The sequence below is a fragment of the Neopelma chrysocephalum genome, unplaced genomic scaffold (assembly GCF_003984885.1).
Source record: "Neopelma chrysocephalum unplaced genomic scaffold, ASM398488v2 Primary Assembly neopelma1_59, whole genome shotgun sequence".
Taxonomy (NCBI): domain Eukaryota; kingdom Metazoa; phylum Chordata; class Aves; order Passeriformes; family Pipridae; genus Neopelma; species Neopelma chrysocephalum.
Window position 1 is genome coordinate 971,835 of NW_020897714.1, and position 17,331 is coordinate 989,165.

The following is a 17,331-nucleotide window of genomic DNA, read 5'->3' on the forward strand; positions in this document are numbered from 1 at the left end:
GATAATTGGAAGGATGTTTGTCCAACACCCTACCCGTGAGCAAGTCTGGGGTTTCATTATTTACAGCTCAAATGTTTTGCCTGCAGTCATATTAAAACTGGCACCATTTATCAATAAACTGTTTTCTTAAAATAGCTTTACCTTTAATACTCAGAGAGCCTACAAACCGACACATAATAATCTTTGTTTTATTATTTTCCTCAGAATATTTTTGAGAGGAGAGAAGCATAGCTATTCCCATCGGGCCACTAGGGACAAGGCACAAGGTCCCAAACACTTGTTGAACTGTTGCGCAAGAAGTTCAGCAGGAATCAGCCAACAACGTCTGCAAATCTACATGTGCTGGGAAAAACACTTCCTACATTTTACACGTGTAACTTATATCAGAGCTGCCATATCAGCTATCAGCTACTAATATCTGATAGATAAGGGATAGCTAATGGCCACTTACCACTTCTTTATAGGATTGCAGCTTTCTCTTCACACCTTACAGGCACCTGCATGCAACTATATCTGTTTATCTAAATCAGAGATAATTTTTCTGCAGAACTCCAGTCATACACACATTCTCAGACTGTGAGGGCTGCAGCAATGCTCCTAGTTTAAGTAGTACATGCTTGATTTGGAAAGTATTTTATGTCCTTCTTTTCTGTCAAAGCTTCACACAGATTGGTTAGAATGCTGCTGTACTTTAGATCATCCTGAATAATTAATAAAGAGCTTGCCAGTTCTTGAATATATTAGCGGTGAAGAAATATTGCTTGAACTTGTGAACTGTGATCAGCTTGCTGCAGAAGAGAAAATCCTTTCTCCTCCTTTCATTACTTCTTACAACATTAAGTTCAAAGAATTCTTTTGAACAAAAGGACAATATTACAAACTAATAATGCTCATTAAATAAGTCTGCCTCTTTTGTTCTAACATACTCAGGGATGGAAAGCCTAAAGAGCAATTACAGAAAGAACATCTTAACAAAAATTCATCTCTCTCTCTCCCCTTCAGCAATCATAATGCAGGCACTTACAATTTCAAAGCAATCTTAAAACAATCCTGGTCAAAGGCATTCTTAAGTGCAAATAAAAAAGTCAGCACCGGTGAAAAATCTAGAAGGGAAAAAGTCATGCCGTGTCTTCTCTGCTCTCTCACAGTCTTGGCCAACTTCAGTAACTGTTCCTAACCTGTAATGAACAAACGAGAGTAGGGAGTCCAGGGCTGTCCCCCAGACTACCATGGACATGCTAAATGACATAGGGCAGATCATGGCCACCCTTTGCCTTCATTTTCTTATCTGACAAACAGTGTCTCAATAAAATATTAAAAAAATAAATAAAAAAAATCTAAGCACCAAGGAATGTTTTTTGTGTTGTTTTATTTAGTTTTTTTTAATTATATTTACCACATTACAAGAACTAAGAGCAATGTCAAAACTTCTGCTGACAGACGTCCACAGCTCTCCCCTGAGGATTCTCTCCTGTCTTCTCATGAAGGGCACTCTAATGGCTGAAGAAGGGCTGCAATGCTGGAAGTGGCCCTGAAGTTCATACATGCTAGTGGAAAAGAAAGTTTCCAGATTTTGCTTCTACTCCTTATTCTTTCACTGCAGTTCGTTTACTAAGTCAGAAAAAACACAGAACTCACTTGCAGAAAAATAATGCAAAAAATCTAACAGATGTGGACATCTTGGATAAACAGGTGTTGTATGAAAAACCTTAAAGCATATTTCCAAAACCCCAACTGAATGCACAAAGTCAACAAATTCATACTGACTGCCTATTTATAAAACTTAGCAGACACTTAAGTTTTCTGAATATTCAGAACTAATTTTAGAAAGACAGAGAGCCAACCTATGTTCAAAAGTCCTTACAGATATTGTTACTTGTGATTTTTTACTTCATTCAAAGCAAGCTGTTGCCTCAGTTCTAGTATTGTAAAGTTGTATTTTTATAAACAACTTACTGGCACAAAGAGACCACACAATTAGAATTAATATTAAAATAATATACCAGCTGGTTACTTGCTGTCACAACCTGGGATGATTCTCTGGAACACTGGCAAGCTTGTAATAAGATACTATACAGCCTTGGTGTCAAGTCCTTAGCATGACTTTAATTTCATGCTTTAAAAAAAATTCTGGGTTTGTTTATGTTTTATTTGCTTGTGCACAAAGCAAAGTATAACCTACATCCAGCTACATTCAGAATTCGTCCTTTGATGCTTTAGGCACCTAACCAATTTTTAGATAACTGATCATCTTGTAAAATGGAGTGCACCATCCTGTCTTTAAAGCTCACTTTATCTCAGTGTATTGGAAACATACTGGGAGCATAAAAATATATGCCTGCAGAAAGGATGTGTATGCACAGTAGGTGATAAATTATCCTGAAGATATGCTATAAAGCTTTGATGGGTGAAAGGCATACCACTCAGGTCCTCATGCTATGCCCTGTGTAACTACAGTTGACATCTTTATCAGAGTGCTCCTATTCTGTTTCCATTATAATAAAATTCAGAATAACTTCTCTGATCTGTGTATGTTAAAATATGCAGTCCTGTCTCTAACAAAGAGCCCCATTTCTGTAAGCAGCCTTACACTCCAGATACAGCTTCCTAAAAGTCCTGTTCTTCAGGTTAATAACGGAAAAAAACCAAACATGTCCATACATAAATTAACCACAGTCATGGCTTTGTAATGCACTTCTTGAAAGGCAATTTTTAAACTATAAAGTGGTTAATTGAGCTGTAAACCTGACCAGTTTACACATTTCAGCAACTTTTCACATACTATATATGTATATTGTTCACTGCTGTACTTAACACAATAATTGTACCATTTTTATTTAGCAGGTATATGCAATGTGATTACCACAGGCTCTTTGGTATGCACAGCATACTGCTCAGTGCTCAAGGTCTTACAGGAATAAACTGGGGAGGAGGGGGGAAAAGCCCCCTAGTATTTCACCACTGCAAAATGAAATCATCCTACAATACAAGCAGTCACATGAAGAGCAGATTTGTGGTTGATCTTACAACTTCAAATGTGGCTTTTCCTTATATGCAGTTGGTTCAAGTGTAAGTAACCATTCTCTCTAAGCCCAGTACTTCTCATAGTGATAACTATAAAAACAGCTACTACTTCAGATTCTTGATGTAGCTTTTGACTTACATTGTTCTTTTGTGATAGAAAAGAGGTAAAAAATTAAAATTATATATAAAAACTAACTCCCCCTCTTCTCAGTGCAGATTTTAGTGGCTAATATACCTTTTCTCTTTTAAGAACCACTTAACTACTTTCAACATTGCTTAAAATATATATAATACACATATATCCAAATACATATAGATAATCACAACTAAAAAGAGACTGAGCCAGCAATATTTCAGCTCAAAGGTAAAAGCACAAGAGATTTATTCATGAAAGAAATCAGGTCATTCCAGCACAAACTCCCATCCACTATAAACATTTTAACACCTATTAAAAAAATGTATAACTGTAGAATGTAGAAACAATGCACTGGTGTAGAAACAACACATTGGTGTAGAAATCAGGAATGGTTTTTTTGCTTCTTAGACGATCTAAATTCAAATCATGTCTCAGCACCTATGAGGAAACAATCTCACACAGCATTGTTCTAGCAAATTGCATCACCAAATAATATAATACTTTTCTTCTGTGGTTGGTTGTCAATGGACACAAATATGAAGCTTTGCCTGAGCTTGGTAACATGGGATTTCATTACTGAAAATGTACTGACCTCCAAAATAAAGATTCAAAAACCTGAAGTGTAATACACATTAAGAGAACTAATCTCATAGTCTTTTAAATTTCCTGCATGAATAATTATTGTGCACTTCTTGTTTGCCACATATTTTGCCTTAAAAGGGGGTGGTTGATACAGTGGAAATACAGAAGACTTGGTGTACTGCAACCTCAGCAGATACCAGAGAGGCAATATGGCACAGAAGGAGTGCATGGGCAGGGGCAGCAGTGAAGGAGCACTAAGAGGCAGAGAGGTTAGACCAGTAGATATTTGAAGGTCCCTTCCAAACCAAACCATTTTGTGATTCTACGACTGTGCCTGTCTCCTACGAATGGCATAAGTTTGAGGGTAGAGGGCAGAGAAGAAGACTGATGTTCCCATCTGAAGATGACCCTGGAGAGGAGGACAAGAGGTAAGGGTTATCGACTGCAGGGTCTGACTCATAGCTATGGGAAGGAAGGGTAGCAGCGGGTCATTGACTGGGTTTTGGAGAGTGTGTCCACAACTGTTATTTTTGCCTTGAAACTAGCTCAGAACACTTGAAGATTCTCCTGCCAGAGATTTTTAAAATACAAACTAAGGATGCAAAGAGACATAGCTCTCCTTTTTGCTTTGAAAGGTTAAAATGAAGCACAGGAAGAGGGCAGTGCAATTGTTGTAAAATACAGTATTGCCTGAACATCTCCCCATTGGACAGAACTTCTTTTGGAGAGTGTCTAGTTGCCCAGAATGAGACATTTCTGTCTACATCCTTATCTGAAAAAAATGAAGTTACAAGCTTACTTTGTCAAGATAGGCATGAAAAATGACATAACATAAAGAAAGAAAATCACGTATTTCCACTTGTTGATGTACAGCTAACTCACATAATTTATTAAAAACACAAGACACTAATCAACTGCACAGTATACCTCTATCTTTTCACCATGGTAGGGCCTGAAAAACAGTAAAGAAATTATTTTGGGGAACTGCACAAAGGTACAGGATTAGTGCAGAAGAGAAAGATCCTAGCAGAGACAGATTGGGGGCAAGTACTAAAGCAAGGAAAACTGCTTTTGGAGCAAAGGAATTCGATGAATGCACCAAACCACGTGACTAGCAAGTTAGAAAGGAAGGAGATCTTACAGCTGATGCAGCAGCAGGAAATTGCCAGCTGTTGGCAAAAGTCCTCTGCACACTAACAATGTGAAGGTCCATCCCTGTCCTCAGCTAGCCTGATTGTGTTGAGCACTCTGTAACTGGTGTCTGAGATGCAAATGCTAAGGCCACAGAACCCACAGAATTAGCTAAAACAACAGAGGTTTTACTCAAAATGGTGAAAATTCAGGAACCTGTCAATTAGGACAGTTACTCCAGTCCAGCATGCACATGGCTTACAGAAGAATATATGGACACACCTCTAGACTGTCTTTTTTTTTTTTCATCGACTTAATACTAGAGACAAGCATAAGGCACACTAATGCAAAAGATCAGTAGTATCATGCAGGTTCCTATTGGGAGGGAGTGGGAGGAGCAAGGAGTCTCAAAGGAAGTTAAGATTATTTCAAAGGAGAAAAAAACACTAGTCTGAGTTCTGTTGGATGATGGAAGCGTGAAAGAATTAAGATGGCTATGATGTATAAGATTAATGATTATCCCAGGGAAACTATGTTTAACTGTAGCAACAACTCTCATCAGTGAGAGACTAAATTAGTGCCCAGATCTGTTTTATGAAGACACCAGCAGACAAAAAGATTGCTCTACTCACATCAGAAGAAGAGAAAACACTGACTTTCAACCTGATAAATGTGTAATAGAGCTACCAGAATAGAAACATTTTACACACACGAGAAAAACAGGCATTACCCAGCACAGATTTGACAGAGAAGTATATCTACAGAGGAGAGGATGATTAATAAATATTTAAGCTCATGTATTTTGAACAACGTGGTCCCACATAGTAATCTAAAGAACAGGAAAATGCATTATATAAGTTTGATTGCAGTATTCTTCTCTTTTTCCATTACTGACCTCATTGTATTAGCATGTTACCCTTTCATGCTTCTGCAAAATAAAACACTAATTGATTTTGAGCTATCCTGACTAATAATCAAAGAGTTCTTATTTTTCAAGCTAGGCTGATAAAATTAGTTTAATTCACATATGGATGTATATCCAGCTGCACAGTAACGGCCATTAAATATTTCACAGTACCCAAGATAAAAAACAGAAGCTTCTTATTTGCAGACACACAATACTACTACAATGTTGGAAGTTTCCACTAAAAAATCGAGCCAAAATCCCAAATCAAACCCTTCCACATAGAGAAAGAAAAAATTATCAAACATCACAGATTTTTTTTTTAAAGTTATTTTTAGAAAATAAGGTGTGTTCATCCCTGAAGAGGGAAGGTGTCCTAGGCAGGTTTTCACATATCTGCTTTAATAATCACACAGAACTCAGAGTAGGATAGAAGTAGTATTTTAAAGTTCTGAGCGGTAAAACCAGAGACTACAAGGATTTACAGTAACATAAAATGCACACTGCTTTAACAGACAAATTAACTTCACAAGTGTGACATGAGAGTGCAGCCTTGAAAAAACACATACTACTATCTGTACTTCACCACATACAACAGCCTTTGGCATCTAAAGCACAGGTAAAAATAGCTCACAAAGGACAGGAAACAACAGAAACTCATCTTGGATATAGGTTCCGGATAGCACTGTCAGTTGTTCCCACTAAGGCAGACCATACACTGACCCAGGAGGGACTCCTCTGAGCGGTCAGCAGAAATACAATGCAATTACAGCCCACAACAACTTTAGCACTTCATTTAGGAAAAAAAAAATCCTCCTTTTAGCAATTAAAAAAAAAAAGAAAATAAAAGAAAAGAAAAAGAAAAGAAAACAGGAACCTGTCTTCCTAGCAGGAGCACAGCCTGGGACATGTAAGGACATTAACTGAAAGAGCTCCTACACTCTTCCGTATCAGGAGTTCTTTGTTGCCTAACAGTAAATTGGAAGGACAGTCATATTTAAAAGTAAAAACAACAGGCTGCGTCTCTGGCAGGATGCAAAGGAGCCCCTGAATGAGTAAGAAGGAAAGCACGTTACCTTTAGCAAGTCTCCTCAGGATCTGACAGCGGCATTTGAAAGAGACAGCTATCATTCTGGCTGCCTGCCTCCCTGGCAAAGCGCGCTCGGGGCTCTGCTCGGGTGAATGCAGCAGCAGCCTATGAATTCCTCCTTCCGCACATACCAGGCAAAAGGTAGCCCCGGTAGGGAGTGACAAGGCTTAATTCCTCTTGGCTGATGCAGAGATCAGCTCCATGTCATACAGCAAAGCTGTGTCATTCACTACTAGCGCCGTCACCACCACCTGCATGAGGAGATGAAGGGCTTACAAAGCCGTATTTCTTTAAAAGCTAGAAAGCATCCAAATGCACACGCGGACGTGGATATTAGAGGGAGACGTTCCCCAGCCTCTCGCATTTCCTGACCCTGCAGGGAGTGATGGTTGCTGTGCCAGGCAAAGGGCCACATGTTTCAGCAAAACGTGGTGATTTTTCTGCTCTTTCCTCACATCTTTCCCTTACTGTTCCCTCTAGATAAAAAGGGCAGAAACACCAGGAATCCTACTTCTGGGGGAGGAGGATTCTATTTCAAACAGAAAATATTCTAATCAAAGTATAATAAAGATTTACTCTTACAGATCTGTAAGAAAGAAGAAAAGAAAAAGCCTGATTTGATAACCTGGAAAGCTTTTTGACAATTGTAGACAAGTATATTACAGCCATTGAAGCACAGACCACAGGGGGAGGGAGAGAGCTGGAGGGAAGTGATGGATTGTTGTGTGTGGGCAGGACTGCCAAGCATTTGATCACACCAAAATAAAATGATGCTGCACAGAAAACAAACAGCAAATCAGGTTTTTTCCTCTCACTACAGAGCAGATTTTAGTGCACCTGAAAAATTTATTTGGCCAAACATTGCACCATTTATAAGATATCTTCAGCTCACCAGGAGTTTTATATCCTCTCATGCCTATTCAGACAGCAAATTAACCTGCTTGTAGAATTCATTCAGAAAACTATGAAGTAGAGCACACCTCTTAAAAAAGAGTTTCATCCCACCTTTATGGATCCAGAAAACTACCACAGGACAAAACTCCACACCCATTCTAAAAAACAAAGAATCAAATCAAAATAATCTATACAGAGTTTGTCATGTCAAATCTATGCACAAACCCTAACTCTTGCATCAGATATTCTCCTTTAGAACAACAGATAATTATTTATTTCTCAAGATTTATCCTTGAGTAATATATTTAAAACTGTCTTCATATATTCTGTCCCATTCATGTGCTTTCATTACAAAATTCTGCCATCTTTTATCCATCACTATATTTACTGTTATGGTCTAGTGTCATGGTGCACATCTTCTACTGTCATCTATTGAAAGCCTGGAGGAGGCATGGACACTTTTCACACTCAGAGCCTTTTCTCTCTCCCTGCCCACTCCACACTGTATCAGCAGCCCCGTGCTTCCCATATTACAACTCCCTATTGCAGCGATTGCTTTTCCTTTTTTTGTTTTATTGGTTAGAGCAACAGCCATATTTCCAAGGGCAAGGTGAAACATTCCATCAGCACAACTGCAATTGCCCAGACAGATCTGGTGAAAATTGATTTTATTTCATTGTCATTAAAAACAGATAAGGGTAATCGAGTCATCTGTTCACCATCCTTGTTATCGCTTCTTATAGCTGCTGTTATACCAGACAGCCATAAAACTCAACAAGCAGAAAAGCAGATGCACTTGAAGCCGTGGACTATGGCTCCAGCCCTGTAACCACAGACCTTCAGACAGGGATGGACAGGGGGTGCAAGGAGGAGTGAAACTAGGGGAAGAACATGAAGGTTTAAGTCAGTGTAATTAAATGGTCTGGAAGAAAAATGGGAAATCTTGGACTATCACGGAGGGGGAAGGGGAGAGGAGTTGTGTATTCATGTTCTCCCATAAAGAGAAAACCAAGAGAAGGGTAAGTGGCTCTCTCTCTCTGACAATACGCTTTTTGAGTTAAAAATTTGCCACCATTCTTTCAGGCCACCTTCTGCTCAAGTAACGGGACTTCACATCAATAATACCAATAAATACCACCCTATAGCTGCTTTCCTTTCTCTCTGGTGCCCTGGAAAAGCTGTTCCAGAAACCATCTCAAGCCTATAGCCGCAGCACACAGCCTCTGCTCACAGCTCTTCCAGGTCTGAGATGCTGAAGCTGCCCGAACTTGCTGCTCTCCTTCTGCAGACTGGCATCCAAAATCCTTATTACTGTCACTGCATCTGCCAGATACCTGTCCTCAATGCCATAAACCTTGATGTGCCCAGACAGACCCATTTAAACACTTCCCCTTAACTCAAGGGCAACCAGAAGATACCAAAAGACCATCATTTAGCTGGCCTAATATTTGTTCTTTGATTCTTCCCAGTCAGCTGTGGGGTCATCAGGCAGGCTGGTCTCTGCTCCCACCTCTTTGCACATGGACCTGCCAGCATCAGAGCCAGGTGAGCCTGCAGTGCTCCTCCTGCCCTTCAAAAGAAGGTGATTTTGGTGAGCAGCTCTCAACTCAGGAGTCCACTTTTGTGCAATTTTAACACCCTGGAGGACTTCCAATGTGCAAAGAATGGCAAGAGGTTATATCTACACCACAAGGAAGAACTGCTTGCTGCTTGCTTTTGTCTTTTGTAGCCTTCTAGCTCTTTCAATGTGTTCTGTTTTGCCTCCTTTACCAAGGGGGTTGAACCAGTGTTACTTGTGAAGTCAGATCACAGAGTTCAGACACAGGAGAAAAATCAAGCCCTTATGTAATGAAATGCTGAACCCCAATGAGATTAAGTAAAACTGTGCAACACTGTAATAATTATACAGAAATTGTGACATATATGCAACACCGGTGGCATACTTGGTCAGAAAAGGTTTTACTAACAGTGAAAACATATATTCCTTGATCCAAAAAGCTTATTGTATTGTTTACTACTTCTAGACTACTGGTGTATATGCTAAATAGCCTCTGAAGCACTGCAACAGTCACTTCCAACCAAGCCAAAAGGATTAATTTTTGTTTATGTTTCTTCAGACAATTCTTCTGTCCTTGCCAAAGGAGGTCATGTGCGGATTTGAATTCCTCAAAAAGATTTTGGATGACAAAGAATTCATAATTCAAGTACAGCACAGAACATAATGATATACTGTATGTACTGCACTTCTTTTTTTCCTCATTTTTGGTAGGTCAAGAGAAGATGCAGTTGCTGAAACAATTTCTAAAATAATTACTCATGACACACATGGTTTTATCACCTCCTTGCCTGATGATCACCAGGATTCACAGAACTGTTCTTGTCCAAAGTCCTACTTCTGAAATGAATTTAACTATATATTTTTAACCCATGAAGTATTTTTTTACCAAATTAAGGATTTTGTGATTATTAAATGTCTCAACATTCCAAAAGCCAGCCATCATTTTCTGAGATGTCAGTCATTCAAGCACGGTTCAGGAGGAAAAACTGGCTGTTCGGGAGGAAATATGGGGAAGGAGGTAAAAACAAAAAGGAGTAGGTAATGTAATATTAGGAGATCAAAAACCTTCAGACACAGTGAAAAATTATTTATACTCTATATAAGACAGGTTAAACTCTTTAGTAATTACATTTCTTCCTTATTAATCAACAGAGCTACACATTTTGTTACTATTTTCCCTGGGCTCATCTGTAAGAATCTTTTTTCATTGTGATCCATTTGGACAGCAGCATGAATTTATATCACTTTTATTGCTGCACTCATTTCTTTCTTCAAGAGTCTGAAAGGTTATTTATAAACTCTAGAATATATGTAACACAAATACTTTGTCAACTGAATTTCTATTCATAAGTACTCAGTAGAAGGTCATTAGATGAAAGAAGCTTATACTTCCATATGATAAGCCAGGCAGTATATTATATGCACCCTATTTAACATCATCTTCTGGTTAATCTTATCAGATCACATTAGCCGAAATAAATGAATCAAAAAAAGTTACTATCTATTACACTTCTCTGCGGAACAAAAAAAAATATGTAATGAAATTTCTCTAAAGTAAATTGAAGATTATAATCTTTATACAGTGTGACATTTAGATACAATCAGGAAATTTCTGTTAAGAAACAGTATTCAATGAAGAATACAAATTCTACAAAATATCAAATTGTCTTTGAGGGGAAAAAAATAAGTTTCCAAAAAATGCATTTCTTTCCAGAAAACATGATTCTAACATATACATCCTTCTTTTTCATAGAAATATATATATACAGAAGATATCCTAGGTTAAATTCCATGCATGCTGTATCAAACATTTCCTTTCACGTACTGACTGAACACCATCTTAAAACCAGTTACTCCTCTCTCCCTTTTTCACTTTACAGGGGATTTGTCCATATGATCTGCTATAATTGTTTCTGGATGTCGCATGCTCCTATATTTCTTTGCAGGCTAAGTTTGTGCGTAACCACTCTGAAGCAGATGCACCACAGACTACTCACTCAGTCATAGTGATGTACAGCATGGACCCAGACCTTTAAAGAAAGCCAACCTGTGGGGTTCAGTGAAGACAGGGATGTACTCAAACTACAGTCTCACCAAGACATTAAGGCAACCAGAAAGACGTGCAGATATCAAATGTTTCATGTGCCAAGAAGACACAGTGGTATCTACTGGATCTACCCGCATAAGAAAACTGAAATTAAATATTATTAAGTCTGAATGCATTAAGATTTTGTACAACTCAGTATTTTGTTTCATCATTTTACAAGCTACTGCTGACATCATCATTTTACAAGCTACCACATTATTCAAATGGAAAAGTCAGATTTTTAAGGGAATAGAGAATTAATTTAGCTCTAAAAATAACAAATTATTGTAAGGATATTTCTGTTTCAAAAACTAAAACATTTCCACTATAGTATTTGATACATGCTTATATCAATCAAGAATTAGCAACAAAACCAGGAATCTCACTCCTAACAAATTAAAAATTTTCACCCCAAAGAGCCATATTCTCATGCAGCAGCAGGCTCAGTCAGTCCACCATTTTGCAATGGATACTGCTCTATTATGAAGATTCCCTTCACTACAGGGAGAGAGAATAAAAAGGCAATAAAGACACCCTGTTACTCCCAAGTGCTCAGATTATGAAAACAGACAACTTGTCAGATTTGCATAATTTGGAGGATCTTGTAAATTTATGTTTTTATTAAATCAACTACAGCAGCTATTTTCTAGCTATACGAACCACATTTGCAACACTGTCAGGCAATTTCATGCAGACATTGTAGCGGAATGCTTTAAAGGCCATTAAGAGTCATAAAAGGTGCTCTGGCTTCAGAGGATCCTCACTGGAGCACGTATGAAGGAGATGCAGCATCTTGAAAAACAGGGATATGTATGTGCTGCAAGCAGTAAGACATGACAAGAACACATCTCCTAAAGATCTGAGTCGATGCCAAAACACCATTGCATGGCAACACAAGCATTTTAGCTTCATTGCCTAGGAAGAGATTAGTAAAAAATAATTCAGGGGCTTTCTATGTAGAAAAAACCCAAAGTCTTCATTTATTGGCTCCAAAAAAAGTTAGCCTTTTTGAATTAGTGCGTATTAAACAAGTGGTGATAAAATCAGTCAATATTACCACATTCTAGGATGGATTTCTGTTGAAGTGTTTTATAACACAGCAGATTTACATTTTAATTGATTTTTTTTAAAGTCCAATTTAATGATAGATTTTATAAAATTTATAATGCAGTATTAAAGGAAATAGAATATATACACCTTTTCTATACGAAAATAACTCTCTGGCACATGCTACCCTTCAGCATAACACAAGGAACAGCATTCTCTACATTACCCTTTACAGCAATGGCACACCAAAGCTTCTCAAAAAGAGCTTTATCTTACCAGTCTGTTTCAAATACTGGCAAAAATTAAACCTGTCCTTTTCCATGAAACTGTGCTGATATATAAAGGTTGAGAGACGTTTCCTACTAGAGAAAAATCTCAAAAAACCTTTGAGATATGTAGCACAACTCTGACTTTTCATTCCTAACTTCATTTCAGCTGCTGGCAAACAGGCTATTCACCTTTTTCCCTGGCTTTCGTAGCTCCAAATCTTTGTTTAAAATTAATTAGGGACTTAATAGATTTAGGAAATATGCAGATGCCACATGTATTACAAAACTTAAAAACTTATAGTAGCACAAGTATGTTGCAATCTCTCAAAGGTAATATCAAGCATAGTCACAACTAATTGAGATTTAATTCAGAAGGAAGTCAACATCATCATCTCCAAATGGTTTGGGTTGAAACAAGCCTTAAAGATCATCTAGTTTCAATCTCCCTGCCACCCACTAGACTAGATTGCTCAAAGCCCCACTGAACCTGGCCTTGAACACTTCCAGGGATGGGGCATCCACAACTTCTCTGGTCATCCTGTTCCAGCGTCTCACCCCCCTACAGTAAAGAATTTCTTCCTCACATCTAACCTAAATCTCTCTTCTTTTAGCTTAAAACTGCACCCCCTTGTCCTATCACTACCTGTTCATGTAAAAACAGAGCTCCCTTTAAGTACTGGAAGGCTGCTCTACGGTCTCCCCAGAGCCTTCTCTTCCCTAGACTGAACAACCCCAGTTCTCTCAGTCTGTCTCCAATGTTCATGGCCCATGGACAATGTTAATGGCCCTCCCCTGGACTTGCTCCAAGAAGTCCATATTCTTCTTATGCTGGGGGACCCAGAGCTGGATGCAGTACTCCAGTTAAGTCTCACAAGAGCAGAGTAGAAGGGGCAGAATCACCTCCCTCAACCTGCTGACCACGATACTTTTGGTGTAGCCCAGGATGTTGTTGGCTTTCTGTGCTGTATGAACACATTGCTGGGTCATGCTGAGCTTCTCATCAACCAACATCCTCAGGTCCTTCTCCTCAGGGCTGCTCTCAATTCATTCACTGCCCAGCCTCCTGTACTTGTGCTTGGAATTGTCCCAACCCACGAGCACCTTGCACCAAGTCTCTTCTTCTTCTACATTTCTAGTATATACACCTCCATGTACCTTTTCTTTGGTTTGGATTACAATGGCAGAAGAGAGTGCTTACTTTCTGGAGCGTTACTAATAATTTGTCCTTGCATCTTCTGAACTGGCAATTAGTAAAGAACTTGAAATTTTTAAAAATATAATGAAATAAACCAAACCCAAGGCAGTCTGTCTGCCCTCTCAGCAGAAGCAGCAGTGAAAGTACTAGGTACCTCGAACAGCACTGTGCTTCCCAGGATGCTTGTAGATCTCATGGAGAGAAACAACAAATAACAACCCCGTTCAATGAACACAATCAGCCCAGCATGGGCTCCTGCCAGCAACATGCATATAATTACAGGCTTTGGGATTTAACCTAATCTCAAAACTAAAGGATGACTCTGTCTTACAAGTAGGTTCCCACATGCTGCACTATATGGTTAAAGACTCCTGTAATTACAATTTCTGTAAGGCTTTGTACTTTATAGAGGTTTTTTTCAATTAATTAAAATTATGACCTTCCAATTGCTACATCAGTCTCTAACAAAATAAAGCTAAGCATTCCCTCAAAATTACCATACTGGAAGTGGGGACTCTCTCTTCCACTTAGCAGAAAACAACTGGTTTTACTCTCATTTAAAAACAAAAAAAGATTATGATTCTACTGAAAAACTTGAACAAAAGTGGAATAATTATACCTCTCTCTAGCTATATTGCTTTAGTTCCATATTTTTATCAACCTATTTAGCAGCCATGAAATAGGAATATCACACTAGAAAATAAAATGTGTATTTGGAGGGAGGAGTCTAGAATATAATATAAAGTTATTCAATCTACTACAAGAGATTTTTTAGGAATTAGCTCAGTAAGTTTTATGTGCAAGATATGGCAATGGAAGATTATAGCTCAAGAGATGCAGCACATAGAAGGGATGGCACAAGTAGCTTTAACCGGCAACAGCTCCAACCCTCTACAAGATAAAGGAAATGCTGATTCACTGATACAGTTGTACTCCTACCTGTGTACAAGCTGCAGGAAGACATGGTAGCAGCTGCTTTTCCAGAACAAAATGAACTTCTATACTGAAACTGGTACACACTGGATGTTCGCCTGCAGTATTAGCAGCAGCCAGTCAGCTGGCACCGACCACTGCACCCTTCCCAGGCCACACAGACTATTCCATCCCAGAAGTAGAACTGGTACTAGCAGTACTAGGGAGTGTACCCCAGAACACGATGACTCTAAATATGACTCAGCAGACCATTCAAGGTAAGCAAATGACCTGCAACTGCGACAACAGGTTTCATGCTATCATTGCTTGTATAAATGGGGGAAGACTAAGTACAAATATCAAAAAGATCACTACCTGCCTTGTGTAGGGAGAGCTGTACTAGAACTTGATACGCAGCTCCAGTATCTACAATGGGGTTTGCTTAGTTTAGATTTGTTTGTTTTTAGAAGGCTGAAAAACTGGAGAGAGTGCAGAAAAGTGCACCAAGAGTGATTTGAGCAATAAAAAATGTCTCATGCAGTGCAAGACTCAATAAGCATAGTATTGTATTGGAAGTGTTAGGAAAGTGTCATGATTACACAGTGCCTAAAAGCTGTCACAGGAAGGACACATTAAGCACTCAAGAACTTCTATGTCACATGATGGAAAAGCAGTAAAATTCAATCTAATCACCATTTGCTGACTGGAAGATCTACTGACAGATAAAACTGCCAAAATGGTTCTCTGAAGAGCCACTGCCTTCCTGTCTTTCCAGAATATGCATTTTTGCAAAACATCAGTTACTGGACTTGTTGTAACAATAACAGGCTGGATGTCTGCTTACATGGGGAGTAACCAAACATCTACATGTCTTCTCTTGTCTTAAAAAGAATACAAAGCAAGAGATGAGATTGTGATGGCCTCCTGCTGTCTCTGTCTATCTTATGGACTGGACTGGAAGAGTCTTCAGACTATTTTCATCCTTAAAATACTAATCAGGCACCCACAACAGTGAAATCTATATAAATAAAATGTTATTAAAAGATAGAACTAGCTATACATAAAGATTTTATCCAATATGTAATTAACACTAATACAAAAATCTGTTTATAATCAGAATCCTTTATGTGTTGGAAAAACTGCCCCATTACGCTCCACAATTGCTCCACATTCTCAAAATGCTGACACTTCAAGAGCAGGGAAACCCTTTTGTGCACCATCCTTAGATCTTCACATCCTTTCCCTTTTGCTGTAAAAGAAGGGGCAGGATGCACAGCAACAACCAGCAAACACACGTGCAAAGTAGCACAAAGAACGTTATTTACATCAAGAAAAAAAGAACATATATAACATGCATGACTCAAAGGAAATTATCACATGCTTTGCTCTCAGGAAATAGTCACCAAAACAAACAAAGGAAAGGTTCCTAGGCAAGGAGTTGAAGTATTCATAAGTCTCAAGAGTGAAAGTTTGATAGCTTCAAGCTTGTTTTAGCATTATTCCTCCATGGATCATTAGTGCTTTAGTGGTGTCCCACTCTATTCATCACCCTTGTAATAGCTCCTTCTAAAATAGTCTTCCAAAAAGTTTGTAGCTTGGCCAGATAACATTAACACTTAGAAGTCTGTATACAGTATTTATTAATTTTGTTTAACACCCCTCCTCTTTTTTTTAAATCATAGAAATCCTACGATCTCCTAAGGTAAACATGAGGTCATATACAGTAATGATCAATAACAAACTGGGAGCAGCTAGATACAGGGGCAAAACAGTGCATTCAAGAACTCCCCAACAGAAAACTAAAATACACCAACCAGCAAAATAAATGTTACTCTTGGAAAATTAAAGGGTAACTGAAGAAAAAACAAAGCACCAGTCTTCCTGTATTACTGTGGATGTATGACTTCTAAACTATCAATTAGTAGTAATAAATCCCCATTTTAATAGTTTTCCAATACTTCAACATTCTTACACAAAAACTCACACATTTCTTTTGCAGTCTCAGGTATGAAATTATATCTTAACAACAGACATCAAACTTCAAGTTCTGTATCACATTTCCACTAATCAACTAGCAATTTTGCCTCAAACACACATATCTTTTCTAAAACCACAAACAACTCCATCTTGAATTCCTGATGAGTTTAAAGGTCTCAGGCTGGCTTTAGGGTCTTGAGAAGAGTTACAGTTTGGGCTGGTCTGAATGTCCCTGCCAGCCGCCTGGACTCAGTAGGGAGATGGACAGGCTGCACCAGCCATAGCAGACCTCTGACATCCCCATGCTGATGTGGAAGCTGCCACCTTGCTTCTTTATGTCATACAGCCAAAAATCTTTTTTTTGAAGAAGAAGTAGTTTCACGATTCAACATATATCCGTGAAAATTTCTTAATAACTCATTTTTTCACTTACTTTTCTGCAACTATTGTAACCTCCCAAATTTTCCCTTAAAGCTTGTCTTCTCTTTCCCTGGATATCTTAGTTCTTCTAAGAATTACCCATTGG

At 38.4% G+C, this 17,331-nt stretch overlaps 1 protein-coding gene across 9 annotated transcripts in view; it reads right to left on the reverse strand.

Moving 5' to 3' along the window:
• The window catches only part of GRIP1 (glutamate receptor interacting protein 1), a 336,129-nt gene that overhangs the window by 154,714 nt on the left and 164,084 nt on the right, over nucleotides 1–17,331 (reverse strand). The window contains exon 1 of one of the 9 annotated variants that reach the window (XM_027679646.1): nucleotides 6,854–6,952. The exons of the other annotated variants lie outside the window; for them this stretch is intronic. Coding sequence (XP_027535447.1) covers nucleotides 6,854–6,908 — 55 coding nt within the window. The 5' untranslated portion in view covers nucleotides 6,909–6,952. Of the gene's footprint in view, nucleotides 1–6,853; nucleotides 6,953–17,331 lie in introns of those variants that run through there. 9 annotated transcript variants of the gene reach the window in all.